Source organism: Ursus maritimus, unplaced genomic scaffold, assembly GCF_017311325.1.
Source record: "Ursus maritimus isolate PB19 unplaced genomic scaffold, ASM1731132v1 scaffold_16, whole genome shotgun sequence".
In the NCBI taxonomy this organism is placed as follows: Eukaryota; Metazoa; Chordata; class Mammalia; order Carnivora; family Ursidae; genus Ursus; species Ursus maritimus.
The window spans coordinates 17,825,049-17,838,030 of NW_024424008.1; the positions used below are offsets into that span (position 1 = coordinate 17,825,049).

The window sequence follows — 12,982 nt, forward strand, 5'->3', positions numbered from 1 at the left end:
GTGACTTCATTCTCTCATGGTCCAAGAAAAGTTGTTGATTTTCCATTTGTCTAGCCTTTTCTTGCTGTAAGGATGGGAGTGTCCAGGGTTCTTACACATAAGACTTAAAACTAGATGTCTTACATTACTTTTATATATAAAACACATTCCTTCCTATTTGCATCTGCAATCATCTTTATGTTTTCTTAATTCCAGAAAACTGTCTAGATACAATTTATATAAATCTTTGATAAGAAGACAAGTTCTTGCCAAAATGTCAGTGTGATTATCTAAGTTAAGCCTCAGTATTCCAATGTGAGCCATTTTAGACATGATTTGATGAAATTAACTGAAGATGAGAACCACTGATGAAGAATTTAATCAAGATTAATACCTTCATTTTAAAAGGTTGATAAGGTGGGTGAGCACATTTAATGGTTTTATCCATTAAATCTTTTGGTGCTAAGAATTGATGTCCTCATCTTATCTAGGTAAAGAATTTTTGTTTCTTGGCAGAAAAAAAGATTATTTATAAGCCAAACTACAGTAGTAATTTTTCTCAATTGACAAAAGGCACAATTTTTGCCTCAAGCCCTTATCTGGTAGCTCATTTAGAAACAGTGGGCTGTTTCTAAATCAAAGTTTAATAGAGGTTGGGGGGAGATTAATTGTATCAGAGAGCTTCCTCATTAAAAAAAATAGATTTGCCAGTTGAGAAGCTGGTAAACATTGTTTAAGCATATTTAAATATTGTTTAAATATTAAATATTGTATAATACAAATAAAATACCTTTTAAAAAATTATAATACAATTCTCTTTTGTTAAAATATATGTAGTGTTATTATGCATATTTTACAAACTAGAGGTAACAGAAATATGAAGCAATTACATGAATTCTTCTCTCATTTCTGCTCATTTATATTTTCTGAATTGCATACAATGAATAAGTAATGTTTTTATGAAAAGAAGAAAGCTGCAGAAGTTAAAACAAAAAAACTAATAAAATTTTAGGACTTGAATAGAATGTGGGGTTTGTTTGTTAGGCCAGTTCCTAATTTCTATAGTTGAGAAGGCACCCACAGAAAAACCAATCCTTTTGAATCTTCTTTCTTATTCCTGCTAGTTAGAATCATAACACTTCCTAAAAAGACTCAGCTTAAAGGGGCACCTGGATGACTCAGTCAATTAAGCATCCAACTTTTTTTTTTTTAAGATTTTATTTATTTATTTGATGGAGAGAGAGACAGCCAGCGAGAGAGGGAACACAGGCAGGGGAAGTGGGAGAGGAAGAAGCAGCCTCCCAGCAGAGGAGCCTGATGTGGGGCTCAATCCCAGGACCCCGGGATCACGCCCTGAGCCAAAGGAAGACGCTTAACAACTGAGCCACCCAGGCGCCCCTAAGTATCCAACTCTTGATTTCAGCTCAAATCATGATCTCAGGGTTGTGAGATCAAGCCCCATGTTGGGCTCTGCAATTAGCATGGACTCTGCTTAAGATTCTCTCTCTCTCTCTCCCTCTCCCTCCACTCCTCACCCCCTCACCACCGCTTACACTCTCCCTCTAAAAAATAAAAATAAAAATTTAAATGTTTCCCTAATTAAAAAAAAAATACCAGCTCAAATATACATGGCTTTGGCATTTCTATAACAATATGTCTTCATCTCTCTTGCCAATTGTAACATTTTTCCAGGATAACCTTAATAGTGAGGAGGGGGGAGAAAAGGATGAACGGGATGTGGATGATGATTGTTTCCACTTACATTTGCCAAGCACTTTAACATACATTTTACTTATATTATACTAATTAATCCAGAAATATTATTCCCATTTCACAGGTGAAGAAAAGGAAATCAAACAGGTTAATTTTACAAATTTCCCTTGTCACAATCCATGGAATTAAGGTTTTTATATAGGCTCGTGTTTCTCCAAAATTTAACATATAATAAGTACTCAGTAAACATATTTAATAATTGAGCTATTTAGAGAACGTTTAGTATTTATGGACCAGATTTTTAGTGCTTATCAGTGGCCTGCTGATCCCTCAATCAATTCACAATTAAAAGCCAACTTTCTGGGAAACAAACTGAGGGTTAAGAATGGAGGGGGTGAGGGGATGGGGTAACCGGGTGTTGGGTGTTAAGGAGGGCATGTGTTGTGATGAGCACTGGGTGTTATACGCAACTAATGAAGCATTGAACACCACATCAAAAACTAATGATGTACTGTATGTTGGCTAACTGAACATACATAAATAAATAAACAAACACATAAATAGATAAAAGTCAACTTTAACCACAATTCGTTTCTGAGATCCAGATTCCCTAAGCAAATAGAATTGTTTTCCATCATGGAAAAAATGATCACCATGCTGCCATCCAGCATCATTGTTCTCTTCTTTATTGTACTTCAAAATGTTTTTCAATTTTTTTGTTTGTTTGAAGCATTATCACTTTCCTTTTTAGGAACTACCCCTGGGGCTATGCACTTACCTTTTATCTCCCGGAATAATTTTTTTTTAAGATTTTTTTTTTTTATTTATGTGACAGAGAGACAGCCAGCGAGAGGGGGAACACAGCAGGGGGAGTGGGAGAGGAAGAAGCAGGCTCATAGCGGAGGAGCCTGATGTGGGACTCGATCCAGGTACACCAGGATCACGCCCTGAGCCGAAGGCAGACGCTTTAACGACTGCGCTACCCAGGCGCCCCTCCTGGAATAAATTTTATACCTAAGTAATAATACTTATTAGCGCTTTCACAAATATTATCACAGTGGATAATCCCTTTGGAAATAGGGCCGATATTATTGCTTTCATTTAAGGATGAGGAGGCTAGATCTCCAAGAATTTCAATGATTTGCTTTGAGTCATACAGCTTTTAAAGCACAGAGCTAGGCCTCAAGGGGAGTTCTCTGACCTCAGATCTATGTTCTTCCCTCTGTTATATGACCTGATAATACAAAGTCATTTTCTTTCTCACATTTTTAGTGACACAATATAAATTCTTCTATAGCTTGAGTATTCTTACCCAGTCATTTTGATCCCTTAATTGTTTAGCTTTGGTTCCAGTCAGAATTTTTAATTGCACACAACAGAGACTAATTTACAGAATTAGTCTGGCTAATTTACAGAAAAAGAATTTACTAAGAAGATATTGGATAGCTCAGGAAATCATGGAGAAGCAGCTTCAGAAACAGGTGGGAACAAGGGAGGAGGAGGGTAACAACCATGAGAGCTGCTAAAACCATGCTATAGAACACAGGATATTCCCTTGCTGGACTTCTGGTCTTGCAAACCATAAAAATTGGATATTGTTATCGCAACACTCTTTGCCCACAACCAGAATAGTTTTCCATTGTCCTTGCTTCTGTGTGTCACTATCTTCTGTTTCAAAGGCTTCATGGGCATATCTGATTGACTGAGTATTGATCATATGGTCATACTCTAGTTTCAGGGGGAGCTGGGAAACCAGTCCAAGTATTTTTAGTTTCCATTATGAGAGGTGAGCTTCTTCTCTCCCCAAGTTTCATTAAGCATGCTCTTCATTAAACAAGGCAAGATGGGTGAAATAATTGAAAGTTCCCTAGCATGACCCAAAAGATGACCAAATTCCAGTACTAATTCCAACCTAGTTTTATGGGTTCTTTCTTTGGGCTAACTTTCTTTGAGACAAGAAACATATTTCTGAGTCTGAATAATCCTTTCTTCCACAGCATTTTTGAACAGTGGCTCCGAAGGCACCAACCTCTTCAAGAAGTTTATCCAGAAGCCAATGCACCCATTGGACACAACCGGGAATCCTACATGGTTCCTTTTATACCTCTGTACAGAAATGGTGATTTCTTTATTTCATCCAGAGATCTGGGCTATGACTATAGCAACCTACAAGAATCAGGTAAAGTTTAATTTCTTTCATATGAATTAGTGAATCTAGTGTGACCAATTTCTTTTGAGAGAGTACCTAACCTTATGTATTTATAATGTTATCCCCAAAGCCTTTAAATTGGGAAAGCACATTACAACCCTTAATTTATCACTGATTTGTTATTACATGAACTAAGTTGCAAGGATCTTTAAATTCACATCCATTCAGCTTAATATAGGGCATTTTGTATATGGCAACCATGGAAAGAACACTAGAATTAAAATCAGAAAGAAAAAAACAGGTTTAAGACATGAGTCTATCAACTGACTGTTGAGTGACCTTGGAAATTTTGTTTCAATCCCATGAATCTCAGTTTTTTAACCTGAAATATTGGGATCAGAATACCGCAAATAGATATTGTGATGATTTTTTTAAAGACTTTATTTATTTGAAAGCGAGAGAGAGTGAGAGAGAGCATGAGCTGAGGGAGAGGCAGATGGAGGGGGAGAGACAGACTCCCCACTGAGCAGGGAGCCCAATGTGGGGCTCGATCCCACGACACTGGGATCATGATCTGAGCTGAAGGCAGATGCTTAACCTACTGAGCCACTCACATGCCCTGAGATATTGTGATAATTAAATGAATATGATGTATTAAAGTGTCCAGTATGGAGTGGTACATGATAGACACCCAGCAGCTTTAGAGTTATCTTTGGGAACTTTCTCCTAGGGTTACCAAGAAAATTTGTGGATATTTTTAAGTCCAATTAATAATAAATAATAATAATAAATAAGAAGGAGTAGAAAAAAGAAAGAATGAACTATTATGACAATTGTTATGACTATGATTAAGGTAATAATATAAGACTCTAAGATTATAATTATATCTGAGCTTTAAATAATCTTCCTGAGTAGAAATATGTCAATATCTTCTTAATAAATGAGAAACAGTTAGCAATGTCTTCCCCCACCTAAGAGCCTGCTGCATGCAGATCTCATATATGTATTATTAATCAATCGTATGTAAGATAAGTATTATTACCTCCAGAAATGGCTGAGTACACAAATACAATGAGAATTTAAGTGACTTTCCCAATATCAGACACCAAGATATGAAGGAGCTAGATATCAATACCACAAGGCCCTCTCTTCAATTCACTACATTATGCTTCTACTCTAACACAAGAGGGTCAACAACCAAAAAGAGTAAAACAACATATGGCTTGTAGGTAAGAGGTATTCAATAAGCATTGGTATTCCATTATATTCATTGATAATTCATAAAAATTATAATTCACAAAAATAAGAGAAGTAAATTAAACAAATGAGTAATGGCATTTACCAACTTTCAACTCTTGTGCTAGATTTTAAGGACATAAATGACTGACACAAAAACCTCAACGAGCTCCCAGTTCAGTGTGGTAGCCAGACAATTGTGTAAGAAAGTACAAAACATCAGGCTGTGTTAAGTGCAGCAAAAGAGTCATAAACAAAAATCCAACAGGAGCACAAGGGAGAAAGCAATGACTTCTGAATAATTCAACCTAGAAAGACAAGACAAAACCCTGAAGGATGAGCAGGCAAGTAGCAGATAGAAAACGGCAGAGAATATTCTAAACGAAGAGAATAACAAGAAAAATAGAGGTAAAAAGTGTACAGTGTATTTATGCAATGCTAAATTCTCCTATTTGAGTAGTATAAGCATTTGTCTCCCTGTGGAGAGAAATGGAGTCCTTTCATAATAATAACACATATTGAGTACTTTTTTATGTGACTGGAACTCCTCTAGGAGTGCCCTGTGCATTATTTCCTTTAATCTTCATAACTATTATATGAATGAGGTACTATTATTTCCATTTTCCTTTTTTTAAGTGAGAAAACAGAGGCTTAAAGAATATAAATAAGATGTCCCAGACATTCTAGCTAGTATGCAGCACAGCAGAACCACTGTTTAGGGCCAAACAGGAGAACCTGTATTTTGTCAACTTTTACCTGACCTTTGGGGGACCCTTAGCTGAACAAATATGGGTTTGATTAACCTGTTTTGTTTTATCTGAAAATCATAGCCAGTGAAAGGAATACTAAAATGGCTGGCATTGGAAATCAGTTTTTTTGAAAACTTTGAGATCACTGAGAACAGGGGATTTTGCAAAGGACAGACAGAGGTGCGGTAAGGGGAGTAAAAAAAGTAGCAGTTTTCCCTTCTGAAAAGGGAGGAAAGGAGCATATTGATAATGGCTTTTCAAAGATTCACCACTTAAGATTTCATGATTTTGGTTTCCAAAACATGCCAGACTCTTTCATGGGCTCATGATTTTAAACATGCTGTTCCCTCTGGCTAAATTCTGGTCCTGTTTATCCATTTGTCAAACTTGGGTAGTAAATCATTTTATGCATATATATAGTCATTTTTGATCACTCCTTCTTAGAGTTACGTGGTAATTTTTTATGTTTGAAGCTTTCCTCTGTCCACCTTGACTATGAGTCCTACAAGATTAGAATTGACATTTTGCAAATTTCTCTAGTTTAAGTATCAAATGACATCTAGTATCATTGGGGTGAAATCAGTGAATCAATTTGAGTACAAGTGATATTGATCATAAAAGGTGATATCTCTTAACTGGTATAAATAAAGCTTGCTATTAAAATGTCACCCCTTTTAATACCCAGGTCATTTTTAGATATGTATTTTTAAGGTATTTCAAGTCTCCTATAACACTAGGTATTTTCTAGGTAGATTTATTTATTTATTTATTTATTTATTTACTTATTTATTCTTTCTATATACATGTATTTAATAACTGCACTGAACAAACCATTGTCTTAGAATGGATACAGTGGTAAAAAATATAGTCTATCTTCACAGGGTTTACATCGTAATGGAAGATAAAGACCTTAAACAATTACTTGCCCAGTGATTTATTTATTTAGAGACATACCTACCTCTAGGGGTCAATGAAGTGATATTTTAGAGGATAACAGTATGACGGGAAGAAGTGATTAGTTGAAAAGGGGACCTAGGGGCGCCTGGGTGGCTCAGTCGTTAAGCTGCCTTCCGCGCAGGGCGTGATCCCAGAGCCCTGGGATCAAGCCCCACATCAGGCTCCGCTGGGAGCCTGCTTCTTCATCTCCCACTCCCCCTGCTTGTGTTCCCTCTCTCACTGGCTGTCTCTCTCTCTCTGTCAAAAAAATAAATAAAATCTTTAAAAAAAAAGAAAAAAGAAAAGGGGATCTTGATTTTGGATTTTGGCCATATTGTTAAAAAAAACACAGCCATTGATAAATTTTAAATGGTTTGATTTGAGAGTTTTCAAAACATTCCTGTTGCTGCAACGTGTAGTAAATTCTGTAGAAGTTGCAAAGCACCTTCAGGGAAGGTAGTGAAGATGCTATTACACACGTCCAGGAGAGATGTGAAGGCAGTGTGGATTGCAGTGGTTGTGCTCAGAAGAGGGCAGAAGGCATGAAAGAATTTGACATTATTTTGAATTTGTATAGAATGTATAGAACTTGGAAAATGATTCATATATGAGGTGAGAAAGAAGGAGATATTGGGGATGCCTGTAAGCTCTCTAGCCTGTGACAATGAGGGATGGTGACATTCTCACTGAGATAGTGACAGTAGGAGCAAGGCCAAATATGGAGGGAATCTCATAGTTGTATTGGCTACACAGTGAAATGGGGTGATAGGAAACATCAGGGCAAATATGTCTCTGGGGCCGGTGGATGGCCTTGAAACTCAGAAGACATTCTGGCCTGCAGATACTAACAAGCTATAAATTACAGACATCAGCATATAAATTGTTATCTCTGTTAATCTTCACAATTTTATGTAGTAGTTATTTTGACTTTGTTTTATAGGTATATTGAAAACAGAAATGTAAAGTGACTAATTCTAAGTCACAGCATTACTAAGTGGCCAATACCGAATCCCAAACTAATTTTCTCCCCATTATTCCACAGTAGAGAGGGTTCTCTTTAGTCCCCACATGTCTTGCCCACTATGTTCCATTTCATGGTTCCTTCCCTGGTGTCCAAATGGGCACTTTTTACTGAAAAGGCAACAAAAACCATGGGAGCAGAGGAGGGGGTGGAGGCTCAAAGAATCTTATTAGGGACTTAAGGTATTTATTATTTATTTCTAGTTAAATGTTAAATATATATATGTATATATATTATATATTTTAAATGTTTTATCTATTTAGAGTACTTTTCATACAATTGTGAAGCCATACCATTAATTTTAGAGAAGTTTGACTTTAAAAACAACAATAGTAATTACCTATTTTCCTTTTATGAATTATTCCATTGCTTCTGGTACACATTCAAGGAATTTAAAATTTATTCCTCTTTATTGCTAAACTTTAGGCCTACTAAAAAATTCCTTAAAAACTTGTTGATATAATTTAGTTCTCAATCAGTTTGTTATTCATCATTCAGGTACTCATGTTTATAATTACTAACGTGTTTTCTGTAAAAAGCAGCTGATGTCTGGCATTTGTCAAACATTTTCTCTTATAATCGAATTTAGTGATGCTTTTAAAAATTGAGCAGCAGGTGATTTTGTTGCGTGCATAACTGATTAAAAAAGCGAGACCAAAAAGCTTTGGCAATGAAAGCTTGTGTCCTCAATGTTGTTGGTAAATGTGATCCTGCTTTCTGTGTGCTACCGCTCTGTTGAGAGCCTCCTAAACCCAAAATATTCCCGAAGACCTTGACATTTGATGTTAAAAATGAGAGGAGGAGACATGATCATGGTAACTAGAGTGTCTCATTCTGCAGATGGGATTTGATGATGGACTTCTGTCATTCACAGAATAGCTATTCTTGCCTACATAGAATCTTGTCTATGTGTTAATCATTATTATATATATCCGTGCCAGGTGGTGGTGCAGTTCCCATTGCCTGGGATGGCTTGCCATCAACATCACAGGTTCAAGTTCTAATCCATTCTTCTACTCAGTGATATAGTCTTCTGGGAGTTTTTCCTTGACTCACCAAACAGATATAAGAGGTCTTTCCACCATGATTCTATTGTATCTTTTTGCATACTTTCATAATATCAGCATTACTCTTGAAATAATTGTGTGCTTATCAGTCTCCTTTTCCAGTTATTGTTTCCTCCAGGCCAGGGCCTCTGTTTATGTATCTTTTTACTCACAGTGCCAGGACCACCACCTGGCATGTAATGTGTCCCAGTGAACATTTGCTGTATGAATGAATCAACGAATGAATGAATAGAAGAATGAAAGATAAAACAAATAAGACCTAATACTTGCTCTCAAGAATTTATGATCAAACCTGAAAAGTAAGCATATAAATAATTATTAACAATAGACAATTGTGTCCAGTGTCCCAAGGGAGCAAAGAAAGAAAGAGTCTGAGAATGCAAAAGAGGGAGCTGACCTGAATCAGTAATCAAAGTAGGTTTGAATGAGAAAACTCTTATTTCTTATAGGAAGCTGGTTCGATTGAAATATTGTTGAAATTATTATGGAATAACTAGAATCAGTAACAGTTATAAATTGCTTTCTATGTGCTAGGCATTGTACCAAGGGCTATATACACATTTTCTCATTTAAATATTACAGACAAACCTTCCAAGTTTCAGATTGGTAATTCACTAAGGTAGGATAATGGTCCCAAACTAACTCATACATTTGTTGTGTGAGTCAATGAGCATGTGATTTGAACATGATAGAGCACAAGGCAAACAGAAAACTGTATTATTATTCTGAAAAGAGTGACATGAAAAATGGAACTTTAGGTAAAAATAGAAAAATTATGACATTAAGAAATAATGTAAGGGTGGGGGGATGGGATAACTGGTAATAGGCATTAAGGATGGCATGTATCTGATGAGCACTGGGTGTTATGCAACTAATGAATCATTAAACACTACATCAAAAACTAATGATGTACTATATGTTGGCTAATTGAACATAATTTAAAAAGATAATAAAATTATCTCCTATGCAGGCATAAAAAAAAGAAATAATTTAAAGGTGTACTGTTTGGGTTCAAAAGCAGATAAGTGAGAATGGAAGTCTGAATTTTGGTTTGGAGCCATTGGAAAATATAAAGTGTTTCAAAGAAGATCTTGGTGACAGTAAAAATTGAGGCCACTTGGAGTCAACTGAAGTAGGAAAATTATCAGAGAAGCTGGACAGCAGGACAGATGTAGAAATAGTATTTTGAAATTGTGACTTGGGCTTAAGCTGAGCCAGAAACAGAGGAAGTCATATTTCTTACGTAACTTCTCACGCTCTGTTAGACATTTTAAATGTACTTTATATATTGAAGTGACTACTAGCAAAATAAGGCAGGCATTTGTAATCCCTCTTTTAAAGTAATTTTAAATATATTGAAAGCAGTAACTTTTTTTTTACATCATGAATTTATTTTTCAAAGATTCATGCAAGCTTCTTTTTTTTTAATAATTTTTATTTTGTTATATTAGTCACCATACAGTAACTTTTTGATGTTTCGTTTTACTTTTAGTTTTTTGGCTTTCATTGTTTAGATTTAAATATCAAAATTATAAATCGTTTTTATAATTTATTTGGTAATCTTATCCTTTGCAAGTTGTTATCCCTTCCTGATGAAGAGAAACTCTAAATTGCAATACTGTTCAAATTATGCTTAATAAGCTCTAGGAATTTTAGAGGAAACTTAGTGACAGCTGGCAAAAAGATAGTGTCAAGGACAGAAGAAGAAAAGGTAATAGGAGAAATGGACCGGGTTTTACCCCTATACCCAGGGAAGCCCCACTTTTATCTCCTGTGAATGAACGTTGGGCTTTAGTACTATGAAATTAGTTTGTTACAAATTCTCCTGTAAAAAAAAAAAAAAAAGAACATTCCTGCTTTAATCATTCTGAATGTTACTGAGTTTATGGCAAACAGTGAGACTTTCGTTTTAAATTTTATTTCATGTTGTTACCCATGCTTTCCAAGATATGTTTTTAGATAAATATTCCCTTTCTCATTGGTTTGTGGATCTCATTTTTATTATACATGGAGTTTACATATAATTGCAATTCCAGAATTTCCTAAGGTAATTACTCTTGTATTGTGGTGGGCATATAATCAACTTTAAAATATTTGTGACTTTCAAAAATGCAAATGCAGAAACTCCATAGGAATGAGATTAGATTTGAAAAAGGGAGTTTATTGGTGTAAAAAAGGTATGAACACTCAGACTCTGGGAAAGGCAGAAATGCAGCTGAGACTGAGGAACAGCAGAAGCCAGGGAACTAAATGCTCTAAGGACTCTGTCTCTCTCTCTGTATCTCTTTGTCTCTCTGCTTCTCTGTCCCCTCTCTTTGTCTCTGTCTCTCTCTCTCCTTCTCTAGCTCTCATCTCTATTTCTTGGGATGTGTACTGTCTGACACAGGTTAAGAGGTAAGGCTGTCATCAGTTCTGGAGCCACCTGACAAATGTAGCACAGTGAATTCTGAGTAATAATTCTGATTGGCCCATCTTGAGTCAGTGGTCTACCATGTACTGATCAACTGTAGCCAAGGAAAGAGTTTATAAAAGAAGGTTATAGTTCTTGCATCAGCGAGGGTGGAAAGGTAGGGATAGGGAGCAGACGCAGGTTCAAAGATCTATGGCTTAAATAAATTACTTGATTTATTACTCAATAATAGTCTTGGTATGTTGTTGAATATCAGCTCCATAATTTCAGGAACCAGAGCTGCTTCTTTCTTGTGGTTCCACAAGACCTAGGGTTTAATCTGGACCACATGGTCCATGATGGCTCATCAACACACTATCTGCATTCCAGCTAAGCAAAAAGAAAAAAAGGAAAAAGAAGACATAGCTTCTTATTTTTAAGGAAACTGCCCCAAAGTTACATATATCGTTTTGTTCAAGACTTGAGTCACATAGACATAATTTGCTGCAAGAGAAGCCCAAGATGCACTCTCTTGTTTTCTTTGTATACAAAATGAATATGGAATATCTTAGAGTATCTTGTAAGTAGTGATGGGTATTTTTAAATCAAGCAAAAGGATATAACAAGCTATTATCTCCCAGGGAAATATAACATAAGGAAATGTAATCATAACACAATATTTGCTTCCACTGTGAATATTTATATACTAAAATTAATGAAAATCCTAGATGTGGATATGGCCCCAAATCATGATGTTATTATACCAAAAAGTCTGAGGAAAGAAAAGGGGAGTTGTATGAAAACAAAAATTATTATTTCTATATGAAGAACTCCAGATATAAACTTGGTGAATTAAAAGATGGTAATATTTACCTATTATTTAGAAATATGGAAGCAAATATAAGACTAAAGAGCTAAAAGTTACTGTAGTTGACCTGGTTGTAGGCACTGCATAATTTACAGATCATATGTTATCAATCAATTTTAAAACATTCCAACAAGGTGGTGTTATGCTTTTATTTTCCTAATGAAGAAACTAAGGCGTAGGGGTATTAGTGTGAATTTTCCAAGCTCTTACAGTTAGTAACTGGCAGAGTTGGCATTCAGACCCAAGCATCTGACTTGGGTCTATGCAAGTCAGTACTATGCAAGGATAATGATGATGACAATGATGATGATGTTAATGATAGTGATGATGATGATACTAATGATGACAACAGGAAAAACATTGGAATGTCTTTCTGTTTCAGAATGGGACATTTTTCAAGAATACATTAAGCCCTACTTAGAACAAGCAAGTCGGATCTGGCCATGGCTCATTGGGGCTGCTGTGGTGGGTTCCGCCCTCACTGCTGTGCTGGGAGGGCTCACTAGCCTATTGTGTCCTCGTCGCAAGAAACATAGACTCCATGAAGAAAAGCAGCCACTCCTCATGGAAAAGGAGGATTACCACAGTTTGTTGTATCAGACCCATTTATAAAAGGCTTAGGCAATAGAGTAGGGCCAACAAGGTTGACCTCACTTTAACTCAAATGATGTTCAAATCCCCAGGAGTTGTCCCCAGAGCAGTACCCGGCATTTGTCTATGAAGACCATCAGAATTGATACGAAAGGTACTCTTCCTTCAATGCAGGTAGAATACACCTGTGCTTGCCTGTCTTTCGATCATTCGTTAGACAGTTTTCCTCAAAGCCGTATTTCTAAGAAAAGGATGCCATTTAGTAATGAGTAACTGCTACTTGT

The 12,982-nt window shown here is 36.0% G+C and overlaps 1 protein-coding gene across 1 annotated transcript in view; it reads left to right on the forward strand.

Moving 5' to 3' along the window:
* TYR (tyrosinase) overlaps window positions 1–12,721 on the forward strand; it is a 107,199-nt gene extending 94,478 nt beyond the window's left edge. The window contains exons 4-5 of the mRNA XM_008704436.2: window positions 3,690–3,871; window positions 12,490–12,721. Coding sequence (XP_008702658.1) covers window positions 3,690–3,871; window positions 12,490–12,719 — 412 coding nt within the window. The 3' untranslated portion in view covers window positions 12,720–12,721. The remainder of the gene's footprint in view (window positions 1–3,689; window positions 3,872–12,489) is intronic.
* Window positions 12,722–12,982: the final 261 nt, after the last annotated feature.